The 23,949-nt window shown below is 40.3% G+C and overlaps 1 protein-coding gene across 3 annotated transcripts in view; it reads left to right on the forward strand.

Moving 5' to 3' along the window:
• TGFA (transforming growth factor alpha) overlaps positions 1-23,949 on the forward strand; it is a 128,904-nt gene that overhangs the window by 31,380 nt on the left and 73,575 nt on the right. For all 3 annotated transcript variants that reach the window (XM_043989276.1, XM_043989277.1, XM_043989278.1), the window contains exon 2: positions 17,133-17,186. In XM_043989276.1, the coding sequence (XP_043845211.1) occupies positions 17,133-17,186 (54 nt within the window). The remainder of the gene's footprint in view (positions 1-17,132; positions 17,187-23,949) is intronic.

The raw sequence follows: 23,949 nt of genomic DNA on the forward strand, positions 1-23,949 counted from the left end.
GGCTGCAAAGCCTCTTCACACTATGACTCACATGACTCGGTTCTCAGAGAACTTGTCAGGGAGTGATTCAGTTTTGAGGGAAGCACCAGTACCCCTGCTGTACACATGGAGACACCAGTCCTTCTAGGAAATAGAACTGGGATTCCCCCTCCAACCCCCCTTCAAGCCCAGCCAATTCCTGGAGGTTTCTAACTAAGGGAGTGGATATTTGTAATTCTGCATGTAACCCCCCCCCTCCCCTCACTGAGATCATTTGATTAAGCCATATTTCTGCAGGGAGAGCAACTTCATCTTAGACTGGAGGGCATAGATGTGGATCTGTGTACCTTAGTAAATATTGATTGGATAGTTTGGCCCTGAAAGCTGTTTACTATGATTTGCAAGAGAAAGTCTCTTTTTCATTTTGGCAGTGTAGCTAGCTGGAAGCTAGTTGAACTATGAAACAAATACTCTGGAGGGGGGAAAGAAACATATAACGACAACAACGATTTAATGCATTCATAATGCTTTCAAGTTTACCAGGCACAACTCACGAAAACTACATTAGCGGAGGGAGTGGTCACATGAATGAAATCGTAGATCATTGAAATCTTGGAGTGTCGTCTTTATAGTCTTATGGGAATCAGTTCAAGACGGAGAGTTTACTGGTTATAGGAAAAGTCCTCTATTCTCTCGTAGATGACTCAGAGGGGAGAGCAACTAAATGGATTACAGGGTTGTAAAAAATTAATGCTCTGAGGAATTGTTAAAGGAGTTGGGACTGCTGATCCTGAAGAAGTAAAGGCTATCAGCAATCATGCAGAATCTTCTTATAGCATCATTGTTAGGTGACATGCATGATACCCATCTTAGTTCTTGCAGGTTATATTGGGACAATGCTATACATACAATGCTATACCTATGTTTGAGAACTTGCCTTAGCACATCATAGTATAAAGTAGGACAGATGCTTTGTTGAGGCATTCACAGGATTATAAATCTAAAGTTAGAAGGGACATCTAACCCAATCCTTTTCTTTTATGGCTGAGAAGAATGAAGCCCTTAGTGGTTCAGGGATTTGTTCAAGGTCACATAGAGGTAGTAAACATCAGAGATGGGATCTGAACCTTAGACTTCAGAGTCAGTATTCTTTCCACTGTCCCATGCTTAAGTATGTGTGTTACTCAGAGGATATAGTTCCTTCCTTTTGTCTCCATTGAGCTTAGAAGAAGAGAATGGACTTCATGGATAATATTTTGGATATGGATTACAAAAGAAGATATTAAGATAACAGAAAATAACAAGTTTGATCAAGTCTAAAAGTAGATTCTAATTTCTTATCCATCTTGTCCTGATTGCCCTCAGTGCTCTCCCCTAACTCTGGTCAGCCCTGTCATAGAAGGGACTAGCTTAAGGCTATCTTAAACTACTTAAGCAGCTAGGTAGTGCAGTGAATAGAGTGCTAGCTTAGAGTCCAGAGGACCTCAGTTCAAATTTGACTTCAGGCAGTTGCTAGCTATGTGACCCTGGGCAAGTCACTTAGCCTTGTTTGCTTCAGTTTCCTCATTTATAAAATGAATTGGAGAATGAAATGGCAAACAACTACAGGATCTCCACCAAGAAAGCCCCAAATGGGGTCATGAAGAGTTGGGCACAACTGGAAACAACTAAACAACAAGCTACAACTGCAGTAAGACTTTTAGAACACTCTGTAAAAAGGTAAACTGGAAAACTGCCCTTGCCCTATGGGGGTCTTACATTCTACTGTGAGAAGCCCACCTGTGAGCTATATTTATTAGGCCACAGGACCTTAGGTTTAGAGTTGGGAGGTACTTTAGAGGCCAACTAGTACAAGTCCCTCATTTTACAGATGAGGAAACATATCCGGAGAGGTTGAGGAATTTAATAATGCCTGGTACACAGCAGGTGTTTAATGAATGCTTGTTCATTGATTGTCCAAGCACATACAGGTAATAGATGTCACAACTAGAATTTGAATTCAAGTCCTCTGACTTCAAATCCAACATTCATTTCCCTATACCATGCTAGTGTCTATTATCTATTGTGACTTGGTTGGGTATTTCAGCAATTAGGTTGGTAAACATTCTAAAAATCAGAATTTGTTAGCAAAGTAGTAGCTTTTTTGTACACCCCTTTCTCCTACCTTCTACCTCCCCAACTTTTATTACAATTAAAGCCAGACTTCAAGGGAGTGTCTGAGGGAAGGCTTGGCTTTGAAGATGGCAAACAATGGAGGGAAATAGCATTTCTTATGCAATCCCTGAAAATGTGTCACTGAGTATGAGGTCATCTTTAGCTGGGAGGAAAATTAAAAGACAATTTTACTTTACTTTAGTAGGAGAGGGGAACCTTAGCCAGAAGCCATCCCCACTGATCAATACTTCCACAACTGTCATGAATATGACACCAAACAGCCAGAGGGTTATAGAGTGAGAGCAACAGGAAATGAAAATGCTCTTGACCCAGAGAACAAACCTATTTGAGGTTAAATTTAACCAGCTAGAATTTCGTTTTTAAGAATACCATCCTATTCAACTTTGCAAAGAAAGGCTTTGCCTTTTATTGAGAAATCAGATTTTATCAGAAAGATGGAATTCGTTGTGCTTTGTCAACAACAGTCTCAATCAAGGATCTGATCAGTGAAAAGAAGGCCCTGTGGCCAGTTACTGTAGTAGAAAGCATTGTCTCTGCCCTTAAGGAATTCACAGTCTAATTAGGAGTCAGGACAGACATAAACCATCTAGTGTGGACAAAGAAAGTGCAAACTTATAGTGCAATGCTTAAGGCAACTGGACTGGAAGAATCATGAAATCTTCATTCAGACCCCACATACTTTATTAGCTGTGTGACCCTAGGTAACTAACCTAACCTGTCTGAGTCTTCGGGAACCTTGTCAGGAAAGTACTTTGTAAACCTTAAAGTGCTTTAGAGACACGAGTTGTTGCTGGTGGTGGTGGTGGTGGTTGTCTGAGATGACATTTTATGCTTAGGATATATAAGACAAAAAACTTTTATCTGAAATGCCAGACTAGAAGAGGATATGTTAAGGGACATGGGAAAATACCTTATTTTACCATGTGCTGAATGTCAAATAAAGAAACTCTTGGAGGGGATATCACTAAGCCTGTGTTTTACAGTATCGAAAGATGAATTTAAAATGTAATGATATCTTGCTACAAATATCACCCTGCTAGAAAGTATGTAACTGATATCACAAACCATACGATGCCTTTTTCAGCCCAAAGAAACCTAGTTATATAATAGGTAAAGTGTGGTGAGAATCATAGTTAAAAAAAAAAAGTCAAAACCGAAAAAACTTAGGATCTTGAAGAGAAATGTAGAGATCCAGGCCAATCATGGATCAGATCAAACTAAATTTAACCAAATTATAATGTTCTTTGATCTGAGACCTTGAAACAAAGTCAGAAAAAGACTATTTGGTACTAAATTGTAAGGTGTTTGAGGGCAGAAGCAATGTTTTGTTTCGTTTTTCCCTCACCTCCTTACATACTTAGTAAACATTTGTTGAATTAAATTGAAGAGGAAGAAGGAAGCCAATATGGATTCAAAGACCTGTGTTCAAATTCTGTCTTACTCTCCCACTCCCTAGCTAGCTATGTGGCTGGGTAAGATGCTTCACCTCTCTGAACTTATTTCCTTGCCTATAAAAGGAGGCCGTTGAGCTACATGTTCCTCAAGGAACCTTCCCCTTTTATGATTCCATAATCTAAACATGACTGAACCAAAGTTATTGAGTAGTCCTCGAATTATAATTCTTCTGGGTACTGCTATGGGATAAACCCTGAACCTGTTATTTCATTATTATAGGAGGCTTTTGGTTAAGGAAATGCGTTCTAACAATATACTTTCTCTTCAAATGGTAGTCTTAACTGCCTAGAGGAGCAAGAGGTCAAATGTCTTAACCTAGAGTCACATAGTCAGTATATGTCAGAAGTGGGACCTGAAACCACTGGATCTTCCTACTTTCAAGGCTAACTCTTTATCCATTGAGCCATGCTGCCGGAGAGACTGAGATGCTCTGTAACCTCTAATAACCTCTTATGTCCCTTCCAGCTGTAACATTCTGTGTTTTTATGAATCATCACCTATCCTGAGCTGCAGCTGTGTAGGTTGTCCCAAAATGTATTTGTGCAGTAGCATGGAATCAGTCAGATCTGTGCCCTACATCCTTAAAGATGCTGCTCATGATCTGGAATTTTGAAAAATACCAGTCCTGCACAGGGAAAGTAGGATTGTAGACTTCAAAGCTGAAAGAAACTTGAAAGTCCTCTGTACCATTTTGGACAGCCCAGAGTGAAGACTGATTGAAGAGGCCTCCCAAGTGCTGTGATAATTTTGAAGTAATGCACCTTGGAAATCAATAAGGCATTGTATAAATGGAATGTCTTCCGTTAAAACAGTAACAACAACTTCATTGGTATAGTAAATACCCCTTCCTGTTGCAGATAAATCTGAAACTGTTTGCCAATTTACAGTCCTAGAAACTTTTCTTAGGAAGATTGTAAGAGGGGTTTAAGGGTCTTGTGTGATTATAGCCAGGTTGTCACCAGCTAGATTTCAATTCCCTGCCTCACCAGGCTTCCTCCCAAATGTCAATTGCTAACTATTATCATTAATAACGAAAACATTTATTATTATTCTGGGATGGTATAATAGGTAAAACATTAAGTACTTATTCTGTGCCAAGGCACGGGGCTAAGATTAAAATATAAGTCAACAAGATAGTGCCTGACTTTAGAGGACAAGTTCTGAGCAGTAGAAACTCATCTATCTGATCAGGAATCTCAAGAATAGAGCCCAAGGTTTCAGAGGAAAATTTCATGGTTGGCATCTCCTTAGGATCAGTCAAAAAAATAATTTATTAAGAACCTAATATGTGCCGGGTCCTGACATGTTTTGCCCTCAAGAAGCTCACAGTCTAATGAGGAGAGAACATGAAAAACAACCTTGTGCAAACAAGTTATATACAGGGATAAATTGGAGATCAACAGAGGGGAGACACTGGAATTAAGAGGAATCAGGGGAAAATAGGATTTTAGTTGGGACTTGAAGGAAGCCAGGAGGCAGAGATGAAGTGGGAAAGTATTCCAGACATGGTTAATGACCAGTGAAAATGGCAGAATCAGGAGATGGAAAGTCTTGTTCCAGGAATAGCTAGGAGGCCAGTGTCACTGGGCTGCAGAGTATTAATTTGTAAGCTCCTAGAGGGAAGGGACTGTCTTTTGCCTCTTTTTGTATCCCCAGCAACTTAGCACAGGCCTGACACACAGTAGGTGCTTAATAAATATTTATTGAATTGAATTCCCTTAGTCAGCTATTACCCTCTTCTTCCCTGTCATGGGTTGGTCAATAGATTGGACTTTGAGGGAGGTTATTCTTATTAGTAATAATAATAAATGTAAAGCTGATTTTCCTATTGGAAAGGGCTCTAGATTTGTTATCAGAGGACCTGAATTTAAAGTCCCAGCTCTAGTGCGATTTACAAGCTATATGACCTTGAACAAACTCCTAATCCTCAATGTCCTTTTCTCTTCAATGAGGGGGTTGCAATAATGTCTACATTGCCCTAGAAACCTACTCTCCTTTTCCTCTATTTCTTTTGCATCCCATGCAGGGCCTAACATAGATGATCAAGACATTTGTTAAGTCAGTTAATGTGCTTTGGGTAACTGGGCATTTGCTCTGAAGTGAAATATAAGGGTTTTGAATGTAAGACTTTGTGGCTATTGGGGAAGCAAACGAGCTCTTCCATTAGGGTTATATTGGAAAGTATAAATGGTGGGGCATAATAACAACTGTTAAATTCTTCTCAACTGTAAGATCTTGGGGGTCATAGAAAATTAGAGCTGGAAGAGACCTTTTGGACCATCGACATAATTTTTGTCTATATTTGTCCATAATTTTTTCAGATCAGGAAATTGAACCCCAGAAAGGAGTAGTGACTTTCCCAGTATCACACAGTGGCAAAGCTTGGATTTGAACCCCATATCTTTTGACTCCACATACAATTTCCATTATAATAACAGCTTGGGCAGCTAGATGACACAGTAGAAAGAGTGCCAGGCCTGGAGTCAAGAAGACCTGAGTTAAAATCTGGCCTCAGACACTAACTGTGTGACCCTGGTCTAGTCACTTAACCCTGTTTGCCTCAGTATCCTCATATGTAAAATGAGCTGGAAAAGGAAATGGGAAACCATTCTGCCAAGAAAACCTCAAATGGGGTCACAGTAAGATATGACTGAAATGACTGAACCCCACTATCCTTTTATACCAGCCCCAATATCAGTCTGACAGTTATAGAGAAGAAATCAAAATGAGGCAGCATGGCATAGAAGATTTTGTATCAGAGGACCAGGGTTTGAATCCTAGTTCTGCTGCTTATTTATTCCCTGTGTGACTGTGGGAAAGCTACTTTACTCAACCTCTCAGGGCCTCTGTCTCCTCATCTCTAAAATGAGGAGGTTGGGCTTAATGAGTTCTTAGTCCTTATGATCCTATAAGGAAGAAGACTCCAAAGGACAAACCTTAATACCAGAGGCATTGTTAGGAAACAGCTAGTAGCAGAATTACAGAACCCTGGGAGAGATGTCCAACAAAAATGCATTTTGAGCCCAAGCAACTACCCCATAGGTGTCTTGACTCTCTTTTATCATAGAGGAGGAACTGGGAAGAGCTATTGCCACCCCCACCCCCAGCTCTGTATCACCTTCAGATTTGGTAAGCATACTTACATGATAGATATGCCTTCATGCAACCCATTGATAAAATTTTTTTGAAGAATGAGGTCAGATCCCTATTAGACTCTATTACAGACATCATCTGAATTGACACCAATCACAATTTTAGTCATTCAACCAGTTTCTGAATCCATCCTACCACTAAGCCCATATTTTATCATCCTGTCCACAAGCATACCATACATGACTTTTTAAAATGCTTTGCTGAACTCCAGATTTACTATGGCCCAAATCATTCCCCTGATCTACCAGTCTAGTAACCCTGTCAACAAAGGAAATGAGGTTAGGCTGGCATTACTTGTTCTTGATGAGCCCATGCTCACATTGAACATTGCTTCCCTTTCTAGGTGCTCACAAACCATCCCTTGAAAAATATGTTCTATAATTTTACTGGGAATTGAAATCAGGAGGAATGTATGTATTTGCTGATTTTTTTTTAATTGGACTATTTTCTTTTCACTGTTCCTATTGTATCTTTCTTATTCCACGTGATTTTTTTTGGAGATCACCAGCGATGACTCTAACAATCATACTCATAATTTTTTCCCCAGTAAATTCACATGGGACTCACACAACAAACTTATTTGGAGGCAATGAGGTGTTCTCATTTATCTTGAATTTTAAACTCCTTGTTTATCATTTTTCTTCTATCCTTTCCAGTCCAAACATCATTCTCCATTGTAGCAAAAACCAAACACTATAAGAGCTGAATAGGTATGCCTTCTTTTTGTCTTCTCTTCTCATCATCCTATCTACCCCTAGCAGTGATTCTATCCCTGCTTTAATCTTCCCATTGCCCCAGTATACCATTGTTATCCATAAATCTGAATCTCAGCTCTTTCTGGGTTTTAGTGTTCTTGCTACTTTTAAAAGAAAGAGCTATTCTTTTGTATTCATCTTTAGTTATCATTCAACAAAGCATTTGTTATCCTCCTTTATGACCTTTAAAAACTCAAGTTGGTAAATGTTACCTATGTAGCCACATTGGTTTCTTTTAGACCCTTCTGCATTTTTCCTCATTGGAATAATTTGTTTACCATCTAGTTCTCACTGATACTCCTCTCTCCTCTATGGGGCTTAAAGTCTTTACCACATGTTTTGATATTGAATTCTATCCTGAGTCATTTGCTATCGTTTATGTCCAGCACACAGGAGATGCTCCGTATTTGTTGATTGAGTAAGAAAATAAGAATTGGTCTTGGCTCCCTAGTAGACTATAGGCAGAAATGATAGGATACCTTGTACTTCCTTTATCCCCCTTAGTTCTAGGACAGTGCTAAGGACAAGTTATATGAACCTAATCAGGATTTGGTGATTGGATTGTTGATGTATTCTGCCCAAGATATTAGCCCTCATTTGAACAGAGAACCAGTGGACCAGACTGGAACCTGGATGCTTCCATCTTCAGACACAGTCTATTCCTGGAGATAGGGTCTTAGAGAGAATCACAGTAAGGTAAAACTATGCCTCTGAGTGTTGTGTATTTCCCTTTGTGCCAACACCAGTGGAAGCTAGCCAGGAAACAGAAAGATGTAAGGAAAAGGTAGAGTAGGACTTGATCAGGTAGCATGGAATGAATGGAGGGAGGAGCAGTTACATTTGGAGTAGCAAATGGTACAAGAAACATCCTGGCCAGATGGAAAGAGCACCGAGCACAGGGGAGGACCCAGGGTCAGACGTGTGTCAGGCACTTTGCTGAGTCTAGGGATACTGGGAAAAACAAGATACAAAAACATGATCCCTCAAGGAGCTCACGTTCCAATGGAAGAGACAACAACCATATAATAGCTAACATTTACATAACTTTACATATCTATTTGATCCTCACAACAAACAACCCTGTAAACCAGATATTTTTATTATCCCCATTTTTTTTTTTAGTGAGGCAATTGGGGTTAAGTGACTTGCCCAGGGTCACACAGCTAGTAAGTGTTAAGTGTCTGAGGCCAGATTTGAACTCAGGTACTCCTGACTCCAGGGCTGGTGCTCTATCCACTGCGCCATCTAGCTGCCCTTATTATCCCCATTTTACAGATGAGGAAGCTAAGGCTGAAAGAGGCTAGGTGGTTTGACCAGGTTCCCATATATCATAAATGCCCGAGGCATGATTCAAACTTGGGACTTCCTAACTCCAAATCCAATGCTCTGTCCAAAGCTAAATGGACAATTTTATATTTGATCCTGGAGGTAATAGTGAACTAATGGAGTTTATTGGGTGAGAGTAGTGACAGGGTTAGACCTGTGTTCAAATCCTACCTCTGACACTTAAAGATATGTGTAACCTCAGGCAAGTCATTTAACTTCCCTGAGCCTCAGTTTCCTCATCTGTAAAATGAAAAGATTAGGCTCAACAGCCTCGAGGGTCCCATCCAGCTTTAGATATTTTAAGGCTGTTAGGTGGCAGAACATTGTACTCATTAAGACCTGAGTTATAGGAATATTAGCTATTTTGTAATGTATGTATGATCTTAGGATTCTAAGTGGCGACTGTTTGAAATAATATTTTTAGCTATTTCAGCAGAGTGGGAAATTGTGTTGCATCTAGTAACAGACACTTGACAGTTATTTAATATAGTATTATTATATACTCTTTCAGGACAGAGATTGGGACTCTCACTCACCTCATATTACCCCCTCTCATTAGCTGGTGTGGGGATGTGTACAGAGCTGTTTTTACTTCAGTGCTTTACAGATGGATGATTTCATCAATATGGGGAGAATTCCCTCCATTGATAACAGCTTTGGATCCTTCTCTGCCTAAGAAGATGATTAATCTTAATCAAATTTGCATCTCCAACCATTAGACTGTGAGCTCCTTGACAGGAGGAATTATTTTTTGCCTATGTTTTGTATCCTCTAGTAGTTAGCACAGTGCCTGGTGGGCACGGAGTAGGTGCTTAATAAATGTTTGTTGACGGACTAACAAAGCCTGCCTATGAGACAGGATTGCCTTTATGTTCCCGAAACACTTCGAGCTCAGCATATCCCAAATCAAACTCATCTTGTCCCTGAGACCTGCTTCTTCTTGAGACGTTACTATTTCTGTAGGCAGCTCTTCAATTTACTCTAGTCCCTCCACTGTGAAAGCTTGATGTTATCTGGGCTTGTCTAATCTTATTGCCCCTTTTCTGAGAGTACTGTTCTGCTATTTAGGATCTCATGACTACCAGTCATAACTGAGCCTTAGGCCTTGCTGATCTTGATCAGCATTTCTGGGGCACCTCTTACCCTCTAAAACTGATTCCAGAAATTTTGTGATGGCCCCATGTTTTTCACCTTTCATGACTTGACACACTCACTGCTCATCGAACTCTTTGCTTGAGGCACTGCACTCTGACCTTGACTGGTCCTTTCGTCTGTTTAAGCTCCCTCTGAGTTCAGTCAGCCACAGCCCAGCAACCCATCCCTAATTATCTTTTCCCCCTTCTTTTGCCACTGTAATTGTCTAAATCTGGCCTCTGCTCCTTGCCCTGCCCACCCTTGCCACACACTGTGAACTGTAAGATTGGATTTTCCGAGGTTTCTTTGCAAAGGAAGAAAAGACTATACAAAATCAGAAATCATACTAGGACAGAGTCATCAGAAGTATATAAAAGAAAACTACCAAGTTTCAGACTGAATTTTAATCAAATCTTTAACTGAAGTTCCCCAGGCCTAGCCTTTGATATCTTTTCTAAGCTGGAACCATCCGGTTCCCTCTTGGTTCCAGAAAAAGATGACAAATCCCCCTTCCTTGCCTCCTACCCTTACACAAAACTATTTGGAATTTGCTTACCTGGATACACTGGTTCGAGCTGATTTGCTTCCTCCATCTAAAATCCCAGGCTCACTCCTAGCCAGTCAGGAAGTCTCTTGATTACATGGTGGGTTTAGGGGTATTCCACCCACATTCCTATATAACCACGGGTTTTCTAGCTTCCATTCCCTCCTCCTGACCAAGAGAAAATCAAGAAGAAAAAACAGGTCACCATTACGGTTAGCAGCACCTCAAAAACAAAATAGCAGCTTATCCATAAAGTCTTCAAGAAGGAGGTCATCCATTAGAAGGCCGTTCTGTTTATTCCCCTTGTTACCACAGGAATTCAGGTCTATATCACCTCCTTCCTAAACGATTGTTAATGGCCTCCTAACAGCTCTTACCACCTCCATTCTCACACCCCCTCCAATCCATCCTTCACACTAATCCTCCCTCTTCATACACCCAATCATGCTACCTCTCCATTTGAAGCCCTCTTGCCTATTGAGGAAAATTCAAAGTCTGGCGTTTAAGGCTGTCCACAAGTTGGTGCTTCCCTATTTTTGTCACCTTGCTTCAACTGTCCTCTACCCCCTTTTTCTGTGCTTTAGACAAACTAGATGATTGACCAACTCCTATTGGTTCTCTAAAATGTCCTACTTCTTTGCACCATCTGCTGTGCCTGGAATATCCCTCATGCCTTGAACTCCCTTCTTCATCTCTGCCTCCTGCCTTCTCTGGCTTTTCTAAAGTCTGAGCTAAAGTTTTCATACAAGAAGCCTCTTCCAGTCCTCCTTCATCTTAGTGCCTTTCCTCTGACATTATCTGTTGATGCATAGTTGTTTACAATGTTGTCTTCTCCTTGAGAGTAAGAATTGTCTTTTGCCTTTATTTGTATCAAGAGTGCTGAGTGGGGCAGCTAGGTGGTGCAGTGGATAGAGCACTGGCGCTGGATTCAAATCCAGCCTCGGACACTTGATACTTACTAGCTGTGTGACCCTGGGCAAGTCACTTAACTCCAATTGCCTCACTAAAAAAGAAAAAAAAAGAGTGCTTAGCACAGTAGCTGGCACATAGTGGGCACACTTAATGTTGGATGAGACTTGGAATTCTATCCCATCCCCCTTTTTGCCCATTGAATCCCTCAATTTATTCTTTTTGTTTGTTTGGGTTTTGGGGGGGTTTTTTGAAGCAATCAGGGGTAAGTGACTTGCCCAGGGTCATATGGGTAAGTGTCAAGTGTCTGAGGCTGGATTTGAACTCAGGTCCTCCTAACTCCAGGACCAGTCCTCTATCCATTGTGTTACTTAGCTGCCCTAGTTATTCTTTAAAACCTGAAGTATTGCCATATGCATGAAGCACAGTGCCTAGCACATAGTAGGCACCAAGCAAACACTTGACTTTTTACTTTTTTCTGGTCCCTGGAACTTTGTATAATAATAGTCAGTTCTGCTTTAACACAGCATGCAGATTCAAAAAGCACCCCACTGTGTGAAATCATGCAATAAAAACCACAGGGCTTATAAGAAAAATAGGGTTAAGGACACGATACTCAAAAGCTTCCTCGGTGACACATAAAAAATAAAGATAAACCTCATAAAAATGGTAGCACGATTTCGTACATGTTAAATGTCTAAGAAATACATAAATGCTACAATAAATAGTGGCAGCATCCAAAGCCTCAGCAGTTCCAACTCCAGGCTTCCTCCCCACAGTACTGCTGCACTAAACGATATCAAATAAATGTGTCACTTGCCTTTGAGGAAGACCTGAAGTTTTCATGTGGGAGTGACCATCTGAAGGATTGGACCTTGGGAGTCATTGTGAAATGGGGCTGTTTTCTATATTCTTGCCGCTTCTCAAAGAAGAAAGCGTGACTAAAATTCAAAATTTAAATTATGCTCGAATTGTTTCCTAATCTGTCAATTGCTTTGGAACAAATTCTCATTTTCAAAGCAAGCATTATAGTAGAACTAACTGTATATACTTGCTCTTGTGTACTTCAGTGTCATCATTATTATTACTCTAGTTCTCTGGATTTATCGTATCTCCTTACTACCTAGTAAGCTCCTAGAGGGGAGGAACTGTGTCTTAGCTAAACTCTATTTCCTACACCTAGATAGCAGCACTCAGAATAAAAAGGGTCCTTACTACATGTTTCTTTAGTTCAATCGAATTTACCCAGTAATCCAGAAAATTTCTCTGAAATCCCAGAATGACAAAATAAACGCCTTTGTGTGGTGTAGACAAGTCCCTAACTTCTGTGGGATTTGTTTGCATATGTGAGAGGCAGTGTGGTGATGTGCATCTTGGGAGTCAGACTACCTGGTTTCCAGTCCTCATTCAGCAGCTGTGTAATCCACTAACAAGTGATAGAATAATCAGGTGTAAGAGCTGGAAGAGTCCTTAGAAATCATCTGATCTCCTCTTTTGCACACAATCAATAGGGAAATGGACTTTTGGAACATGAAACATTTGTAAGATAAGAAATTACTTGTCTTCATTATTTCAACGAATCTGTGATTTCATCAGAATTGGACCTTCTTTCCTTTCTATAAACCCCATCGCCCCCCCCACCCCAACACCAAACCTGGATTCCTTCCTCTGGTTCTTTGGATGTTTCATCAATAACAGTGCAGTCCCAATGCCAATACATTCTACACCTGTGACCAGGAGTAAGTGCTGTGTGATATAATAGACAAGTAGCTAGACTTAGAGTCAAGGCTTGGAATTCAAATTCTAGCTTTCCTAACGAAGTTATCTCTATGATTTCTTCCGGCTCTGAATCTCATGATAAAAGTTGCTTTTTCTCTATGAGCCTTAAGTTTCCTCATAAGTAGAATAGGAAAGAATAATACTTGTACTATAAACCTGACGTATTTAGCAGAAAAGCATTTTTGTAAATGTTAAGATACTATAGAATTGTGTGTGATTATTATTAGCTTGGAGGTAATCATAGGAAAGTGTCTGGTTGCATCAAGCTTTTCACTGGATTTAAAATGAGAGGACCTATGTTTGGATGCTACTTACAATCTATGTTATTGTGAGCAAATCATTTATCTTAGTCCTCAGTTTCCTTCTCTCTAAAAGGAGGGGATTTTCAAGTCTCCTTTCCACTTCTTCATACTATAAAATCTCTTCATATCCTGCATATTCTGGGAAGTTCATCCATCCATTCATTCACCGAACATTGATGAAGGACGTTATTGTATGCAGAGCACTGTGCTGCTTACTGTTGGAAGGAAACACAAAACTTAGGCAAGATGAGCACCCAGGCTTATGAGAGGATTCCACATTTTATTGTGGTTTATTCATTTGCTACAGTGGGCCTGTGTTTGGGGATCTGCTGCTCAAATGGGCACACGCCTGCCACCATTTTCTCACTTGGTCTTCAAGTGAGATCTCACTGGAGAACTCACTATGTCTGGTAGTGCTAAGTTATCTAGGAGGGGGATGAGGCAAGCTCATAAGGAAAGGAGAGGAAGTCCAGGGCAAGGTGGCTTTCATTAAGGGAATTGATACCACATGTTTACATCATCTCTCTCTCTCTCTCTCTCTCTCTCTCTCTCTCTCTCTCTCTCTCTCTCTCTCTCTCTCTCTCTCTCACTCTCACTCTCACTCTCACTCTCACTTAGAAGGCACAACAGGCAGGGGTGGTTTTCTTCCCCAGCCTTGCATCTCCTCCTGGGTCTGTGGTCTTGGCCTAGACCAGACTCCCCAAGGGAGCTCATCAGACATGGCCCTCGAATGAGACTTACACAGTCAAGCTGGGGTCACTAAGTAGCTGCTTTTCTATGGGAATGCGAGGAAATAGTCTTCTTATATCGTTCGCATTATGAATAATAGCCCAGTGCCTTTCATCTGTAGGACTGAATGGTTTTACAAACATTAATTAATCCCTGGGGCACCTTTATGAGTTAGCCAGCTATTATTATCCTCATCTTTAGAAATGAAGAAGCAGAAGGGGTAAAGTAACTTGCCTTAAGGCCGGGGACCTAAACCATGATGAAATCTCCAAGAGTGACCAACTCATTCTTAGCTTCTTGACCCTACAACATTTCTATATTGCATCACTCCAGCCTGGAAGTAGAATTTCTTATACCAGTGTATTTCTTATATTGCTATATCTTATATTCTTTTGCTTATGATTTCCCTTTCTCTTGACTTTAAAAAAAAATTGTCCTCATTGGACCTAGGAACTCTTCTTTCTTGTATTCACATTGATGTAGAATACTGGGAGGAAGAGTTGAGGTGGGAGTTGATTATTCTTTTGTGCTGAGAGAAACTATGAATAGGCCAATTAGAATCACTCCAGGGAGGTATGCAAAGCATTCCACTGTTAGGCTGTATCTTCTTTTGACATAATTATGGGTCATAGTCTGGCTTTTCTCCAGGGTGATTTGTGGAGGTGCCAGCAAATGTCAAAACATGAACACTTCCTCCAATTGACAGCCCTAAACCATTAAGAGCTTTCCCAGATCTGGGGAGGAATGTCTTGCTTTTAACCGTTTGTGTTCAGTTTACAAAAATAGCCCTTTCCAAGCTGTCCACTGTGGTTGAGTTCTGAGAGCCGTGGCCAAAATTAGGAGACTGACTGGCCCAACCAGAGTATGTTTAGACATTGAGAGGGAACTGCATGATCAGAATGAGTACTCACAATGCTCAGCATGTACACAATTAGCTCTTGGCTTATTTTGTAAGCATCTGGTTCAGGAGTTTGGAGGCTCTGCAGGTGATTGAGTTTAACAGCCCATAGTGCTGGTTCAAATGTCATTCTAATGCCTCCTGTTAGAAATATCTGCAGTTTGCTCATTGCTGTGTTTGTCATTTCATAAAAGGAAAGGCAGATTGTGAGCTTGACTGCCTAATTGAATCTACCCCTACAAGTTAAGTTTTTTTTTCTTCTGTATCCAGGTTAGAAAAGGAGGGTCTCCTGAATATGAAACAAAAAGGAATATGTTGGGTTTTGTTTTTAAATCAAAATTAGAATAACAAAGTAGAATTTCTCTTTGAACACTTTAAATTCATTCATTGAACTTATTGTTTTAACCCAATATAGAACTCAGACTTTTGGTATTATCATTACTAATATTAATCATACACCAAACTCTTCCTCTGGTGCCTGATTGTGGTATAGAGGTGAGCTGGGGTCCTTTAAGGCAAGGCAATAACCACAAAGCATATGCTTTGGTAGTGCCTACGAATTCAGCAAAGCTTCAACTGCAGACTGATAGCGATAGCCTGGTGAAATTCAAAAAGGCCCTCCACCAGGCTGAACACAAAGTGGGCAGCTTTTTGCCTGTAGCAACTCTCAAAGCCCAAGTCATAGAGAGGTTTTGATCTGCCTTTATGGAAGGAGCATAAGTGTGTAGACTTAGAGGTAGAGAAAACCTTAAAGGTCACATAATCTAATGCCTGTGTTTGATCAATCAAGTCAACAAGTATTTATGTGCTAGGAACAGAGGCAGCTAGGTAGCAAAGTGGATAGAATGCTAGACTTAGAGTAAGAAGGACCTGAGTTCAAATTCACCTCAGACACTTACTAGCTGTGTGACCCTGGGCAAGTCACTTCACCCTGTTTGCCTCAGTTTCCTCATCTGTAAAATGAGCTGGAGAAGGAAATGGCAAACCACTCCAGTATCTTTGCCAAGAAAACCCTAAATGGGGTTACAAAGAGTTGAAGATGAGGGAAAAATGACTGAACAATAGACTGAATGTCTGTTGTCTCAAGGTACATGCATCACCAGGATGACTACAAGCTAGTTAATTGTTCAGACATATCAGTCTATGTAGACATTTCATCAGAGGGGTTGCAGTCTACCTTAGTGGAGAGAGCACCCACACCAATAAAATCACAGATCCTTGAAATATCAATGATAACTGATAGTAATTTATAGGAATAATAATCATAAAGCACTTTGTTTTACAAAGTGCTTTTCCCATGACAACCCTGTCAGAGAGGTAAGTGTATTATCTCCATTTTATGGATTAAAAACCAAAAAAAAAGAAAAAAACAAACCACCCAAAAACTCCAAGAAACTTGTCAGGATAACAATAGAGCCAAGACAAGTCCAAATCTTCTTAATCTTCACTCCAGGGTTCATTCCATTGTACTGTGATAATGATAATAATTACAGCTTATAACTTTATAAGAATAATAATAACATCTGACATCTTTTTTTAAAAAAAAAGAAACAACCCTTATGGTTACAAAGCATTTTTGTTAGTTTTTACTCATTTGTTTCTAGGTAGCTCGGATTGTAGAGAGATCAAGACCTGAGTTCAAATATGACTTCAGACACTCATTAGCTGTGTGACCCTGAGCAAGTCACTTAACCTTCATTTGCTTTGGTCTCCTCATCCATAACAAGGGTATAAGAATAGTACCTAACTCCCAGGGTTGTTGTGAGGATCAAATGAGGTAATATTTGTAAAGTGCTTTGCAAACCTTAAAAGCACTATATAAATGCTACCTCTTTTTATTTACCCTACCAGCTTCTTAAAATGATCAGATATTTGCCATTTAAAAAGCTTGTTTCTGAAGACTTAGTCCTTTAAGATTGTTGTATTTTATTTAGTTGGCTTATCTGACCTTGTTTTGAATTGCTTGCTTACCTTTTCTTTTTTTATCTCCATAGGTATTTTATTAGCCGTGTGCCAGGCTTTGGAGAATACAACATCTGCCTTGAATGGTAAGTTGTTAAATCTTCTATGTAAAGTCCATTTCATAGAGGTAATGGAAAGGAAAACTTTCTCTACAAACTAACTCAGGTCTTCAGCTTCTTCCTGGGATTAATTTCCCCCTTTCTTTCTCAAGTCCAATGGTTGTCCTGTAAGCCCATATGTGGTCTCTTGCTATGAAAGGGACAGCCTATCACATGCTCTAATGTAACTGTGTTAATATTTCAAAGATGCTCTATTTCTTTGATCACTCCCACCACCAATGTCGATTGCAACCTCAATTTCTTTGTAGATGGTCTTTATGAGTGTCTTTTGGTGAAAAAAAATTTCCTTTTTGTTATAACCAACCCTCTGGTGATGCACCTTTCTGCATTCAGCAAGGCTGGTCCTTCAAAAACAGATTCACAGTTTTTTACTGAGTCCCAATTAGTATGAACAAAGAAACTGATGAGGTGAGTTCATATAGTTCGAATCTGAATAAGGCAGTTATATATAAAATACAGTAATTGGTTCTAGTGTAATGGAAATATGCTATGTGAATTCAAATAATAGGACTATTACAAGGGATTCCTTATTCATGCTCATTTAAGTCCTAGCTGTATACGCTAAGCCTACATGACCTATCAGAGGAGGACTTCGGCGGATGGATTATAGTAGAGTCTTGGGAATCGAAAGATATGAGTTCTGTTCTTGAAGTTCCATTACCAGAGAGAGTATTCTCTACCTACCTACCCTTTTTGTCACCGCTGTGTAGTCAGAGAGTTAGTAGTGGAATGGGGAGGGGGAAAGGGAGTAATACACTTGTATGCTGGAAAACTTTGCTTTAAGAATAATTTAATTCAACATGCCTACCATTTATAAGAGACATACTATATATAAGGCAAGGAAGCTAGGTGACTCAGTGGATAGAGCCAGTGCTTGGAATCAAGAATACTCATCTTCCTGAGTTCAAATATGGTCTCAGACACTTATTAGCTGTGTGACCCAGGGCAAGTCACTTAACCCTGTCTGCCTTGGTTACCTCATCTGTCAAATGAGTTGGAGAAGGAAATGGCAAACCACTTCAGTATCTTTATGAAGAAAATCCCAGATGGGGTCATGAAGAATCAGACATAACTGAAAAACAACTGAACAATGTTCTAAAGAATACTCATCATCTTCTGTTTCTACCTCCCATTCCCCAACTCTTCTAAATTCCTTCTAAGCTATAATAATCTTTCTGGTTATCATCTTGTTCAAGAACTCCTAGAGCACTAAAACCCTAGGACCCTCTTTGAACATTTGAAGGAAGGTGGTCTCAAAACAAATAAATAGAAGTACAATGCTACTTTACCCATGGGGTAGTAAAAGAGACATGAGTGGAAAATGGAAATTAGGTCAAGGTAAATTTAGATAAATTACTCAATGATAAATCCTTGACTTGCCTTTGGTAATTAGTGATGAATATTTAGAGTTCAGGGTACAACCCTTACCTTCTGGAGATGACATCACGGAAAGTATATCACATACTCTTCCACTGTCCAAAAAAGAGCTCAAAACTTCCCTAACAATGAAGACTCCCCCAAAATAGAAAGGGCTGCCAAAGGAGGGAGGGAGTTCCCCTTCACAGGAGATTTACTAGGAGAGGTCACTTGACTACTTACTTATCAGAAATGTAGAACAGATTCCATTTGGAGTAATGGTTAGACTAAGTAACATCCAAGGGCCCTGCCAATTTTGTTAAGTTCTGTCTTCCAGGGTGACATCTCTTATAATACACTTTCAAAACCTCCATGATTCTAAGACTCCTTACCTTACCTGCCCTCCAGTCTTCCTGTTAAGGTGACAGCTGTTCTTTCTGCCTGTTGTTCAGCTTAGGGCCCACTAAAAGGGAATGGGTGCAGCTAGAGATCAAATGTCTGGAATCATCTTCATCAACAAACATTTGCTAAGTACTTACTAGATTGTTGTTCAGTCGTTTTCAGTTGCATCTGACTCTTTGTGACCCCATTTGGGGTTTTCTTGGCAGAGATGCTGTAGTGGCTTGCCGTTTCCTTTCCCAGCTCATTTTCACAGATGAGGAAATCAAGGTAATGGGGTTAAGTGACATGCCTATGGTCACACAGCTAGTAATTGCTAGGTACTGCAAAAGTAATGGATTCCAGCTGAGGTTTAGCCCCAGCTCCCTCATGTGTGGAAATTTTTCTTTTCTTTTCTTTTTTTTTGGGGGGGCGGGGCAGTGAGGGTTAAATGACTTGCCCAGGGTCACACAGGTAGTGTCAAGTGTCTGAGGCTGGATTTGGATCTGGATTTCAGGCACTCCTGAATCCAGGGCCGGTGCTTTATCCACTGCGTCACCTAGCTGCCCCATTGTATGTCTATTTAATTTCTCTGGACCTCAGTTTTCTCATCCATTAGGAGTTGGGGACTGACTAGATGGTTTTCAAGGGTCCATCCAGCTATTTGGTGATTTTTCAGTCCTAGACTTTTTACTCAAGTGGTCTGCAGGCTACCTGGGGAGAAAAGGGCATCCTTCCAAAAATATAGATAATAACAACGCACTATACACTAGGAGGTAATATGGGGTGAGGGATTTGGAGTCAAAGGACCTGGGTTCCAATTCTGCTTCTGTGCCTTAGCTGCCTGTGTGGCCCTAGGCCAATCCCTTCCCCTCTTTGGGCTTTCCCTCCGAGATTACCATCGTTTTATCCTATCCATATCTTATGTCTACAGTTGTTTGTTTTCTGGTCATCTCCCCTATTCGATTGTAAACTCCTTGAGGGCAGGGACTGTCTTTTGCCATTCTGCTTATAACACAGTGCCTGGCACATAGAAGGTGTTCTGTAATTGCCTGCTAACTTGCCTTGCCTTGTCTTGCCTGTGGGTCCCAGTTTCCTCATCCCATCATATGAGGGATGTGGGTCAGGTGGTCCCTATGGCCTTTTCCTGATCTAGATCCTCTAAACCAAGTGCTGATGGATACAGATGGTAAAATAATGTGGGGGAAGACACAAGGCCATGGGATTTAATACATAAAGTCACTTCTGGTTGTGTATGTGAGGAGTTTGGGGCTTGGGGGGGGGGTGGTTTAGGGAAGGGCTGTTAATTTTTTTTTTTTAATGAAGCAATTGGGATTGTGACTTGCCCAGGGTCACATGGCTAGTAAGTGTTAAGTGTCTGAGGCCGGATTTGAACTCAGGTCCTCCTGACTCCAGGGCCCGTGCTCCATCCACTGCACCACCTAGGTGCCCCAGGGCCGTTAATTTTTAAGGATCATGGGATCATCAATTGAGAGCTGAAAACTCTCTGAATTCAACCATCTTATTTTCAAATGAGGAAATTGAGGCCCAGAGAGATTCAGTCTCTTGTTCAAGGTACCTAGAGTAGAAAGTGATCATCGGTCCTTGATCCTGCATTCTTTGACAAAATCTACCATACCGGTATGGAGAGAAACACTACCTTGAGGATAAGGTGGGGGATGCAGCACCCAAGAACATCCAGTGATCCCTCCCTACTATGGATTGTTCCATATCTCTTAGAAGGCACATTTTTATGTGGCTTGGGAGGGACAAAATGCACTGTGATTACAAAGGTGTTAGGCTGTTGCTTGTCTAAACCTCCAAAACATTACATAGCTTGGAGGCTGCTGGGCTGGTTCTCGTAAGTGTAATGATTGAGAGGAGGTGTGGTCCATGGGCCTGGGAGATGACACCCCACTCTGTCTGGTGGTGTGCAGAGGTCTTTCTATCCAAGTGTCACCACTTAACCCCTTGCAAAATCCAGTGATACAAAGCCGCATATGGGGAGCTGTTGGGAGGGTTAATTCATTTACAACAAGCTTTTTCTTTTCTTTCTTTCTTTTTTTTAAGTAGCTGCTGAAGGGAGCCAAAGAAATTACTGAGTGTGATTCTTCATTGACATTTCGATTTTTAATTATCTTGGTGCTTGTGGTGGTGGAGGAGGTAGGAACAAGATCCGTAGTGGGGACCTGAGGAAATCAATTAAGTTTGATAAAAGGAGAACAGGAATCAGGAAAAACCTCTTTGGAGGTTGTGCTTGTTTGGAAATTAGGAGAATATGGGTCAGCCAGTCAGCCAGCAAGTCCTCTGTTTATTGGGCATCTTGCTCAACAAAAGCTTTTTAGAGCCATGAGGCTCTTCCCCATTCCATTGTCTGGGGACAAAGAAATGAGCTGAAGTCATTCTAAAATTAGAAGACTCACGTGCCCTACCCAGGTACATGGTTCACCTGCTCCAAATCTGGGAATAAAGCACAATATGCAAGAAACTTGGCAGGCTGCATCTGGAGGATGAAACTACCTTTAAAAAAATATTAGGGGGGGCTGGGAGAGGTGGGCAATGGAAAAGGGCTGCCTAGAGAAAGGAGAAATTGCTTAAACCTCTACTCCAATTAATAACAGGAAGTTTTTCCTTACATATTCTCATAATGGAAGTATAGGTTTTAGCTGCATGTGTGACAAGTACCTTTTGATATAACTATAGAATTTCAGTGAAGGAAGGGACTTTAGGGGAACATTTAGTCCAACCCCTTGATTTCACAGAGAGGAAAGCTGAGGCTTAAAGAGGAGAATTGATTAGGATTAAGAGAGAAAGGAGTATGTTGTAAGTAGCAGAGCCGAGATTCAAACCCAGGAGGTGTGATTCCAAATTCAGTGTTCTGTGTCACCAGTGCCAGATCAATTGCTTTTTGCAACAAAAAGGTGCTTTGTAGTGGGGAAAACAAAAACAAATAAGTACAAACCCACTGGCCTGGAATTTAGGACAGCAACATGTGAATTTAAGCCCCTCCAGATTTCATTTTCTTATCCAGAAAAGAAAGAGGTTGGATTAAATGATCACTCAAAAGATGATCAATAAATGTTCACTTTAAATACCTATTATGTGTCTGACGATGTTCTGGGTACTACTACAGAGTCAAAAATAAGGCAACGACTCTTCAAGGTGCTGATATTCTGGGGGGTGGAGTGGAGGTACGGGGAGAGCACACACCAAAATAAGTAAATAAAAAATATTGGTGAGCACACACACTAGGAACTGGGCAGATCCATAAAGCCTGTCCCCCCACCTCCAGCCCCTTAAGCTCTAATAGTCTATGATTCAAAATAGGTTTACTCATTGCAGTCAACCCAAAACAGAAGCAGCAAGGGACAGAAGAGTCCCCTATGTTTCTTCTTCTCCAAATTTATGAATCCTTTCAATCTTACTCCCACATTTTCTATTTGGAGAATCTCCCGGGCACAGATAAGAGGCAGGTCTTACAAAAGGGTCACAAGCTACATAATCATAAGCATAATTATAGCTTACCTTTCTATTTATAGTGCTTTAACGTTTGCCAAACATTTTACATCCATTTTTTATTTGATCTTTACAATAACCCTGTGAAATAAGTGCTATTTTAGTTCCACTTTATGGATGATGAAACCAAGACACAGAAGTCAAGAGACTTGCCGGAGACATTGTCTGACAGTCAGTCCACAATAACTGGTGCCCTGGAGGAGAATTTTTTTCTAGTGTTTTTTTTTTTGGGGGGGGGGTGGGGACGGGACACCATTTTCTACTACTTTTGCACATGTAGGAAGGACCTAAGAGAAATCAGTCTGGATCTTGTGGAAATTAGACAGCAATTTTACTCTTTGATATTTACTCTTTTATTTGGTTTTCCTAAAATAAATCTATATATGGTGTATCATCAGGTCCCTAATATACCAAGATGTGTAAAGTTGCCTTATGATTTGAAATTGGCTGCAGGAGAGAAGGGTAGGTTTGAGGAGGAAAAAACCAATATTGGTGCATGTTACTAGATTAATTTCTCTTATATTTCATGGGACAAGTAGTTTTTAAATACCATTTAGCAGCAGCAGTTTTATTTGCAATGTTATAAATTATATTCCATATGAAGAGAGCATCCCAGAAGCAATTGCTTCTGGGAAGAGTTAGGCTTATTCACTCTCCAGGCTATCACACAGCTTCTGAAGCTTGGGTCTATGAACTTAAAAAACAAAACAAAACAATTTTGTTAACTGTATTACAATATAATTTGTTTCCTTTGTAATGCTGTGTATTTTATTTTATGTATTTGAAAGCATTACTCTGAGAAGAGGTCCATAGGCCTCATCAGACTGTCAAAGGGGGTCTGGGATACAAAAAAGATTAAGAACCTTGATTTAGAAACTTCTTTACCTTTAGTCCTTGCCTAAGGAGTAAGCTAAGCATACTATTCTGTCTTTCAAAGTCATCCAGGCAAAAATTATCAGAGCTGAATAAGTGTCTTATAAAAACCTTCTGAAATAATCATATGATCTAAGAGTTGAAAGGAACCTTAGAGATCAGCTAGGATTACTTCCTGCCCCTAAATCTCCTCTATTGCATCTCTAACAAATTGTTATCTGGCTTTTGCTCAGATACTTTCAGTGATGGAGAGTTGACCACTAACGAAGCAGAAGGTTTCATTTTTTTTTGACTGCTCTAATTATTAGCAATCCTTCCTTCTGTTCACTTAAAATTTCTTTAACTTCTGTCATTGGTCCTAGTTCTGCCTTCTGGGTCCAAGTTTAATAAGTCTGATCCCTCTTTCAGATAACATCCATCCTTGAAAAAATGGGAGACAAAATCAGATTTCCCCTAAGTCTTCTCTTCTCTAGGCTAAGCATTCCCAGTTTCTTTGGTTCTTTGTATGGTAGAATTTCCTGACCCCTCTTGATCTTCCTCTGCTGAATCCTCCCCAGTACATATCACCATTCTTATTAAAAATATGGCTTGCAGGTCTCAGAACTAT

The sequence above is a fragment of the Dromiciops gliroides genome, chromosome 2 (assembly GCF_019393635.1).
Source record: "Dromiciops gliroides isolate mDroGli1 chromosome 2, mDroGli1.pri, whole genome shotgun sequence".
In the NCBI taxonomy this organism is placed as follows: Eukaryota; Metazoa; Chordata; class Mammalia; order Microbiotheria; family Microbiotheriidae; genus Dromiciops; species Dromiciops gliroides.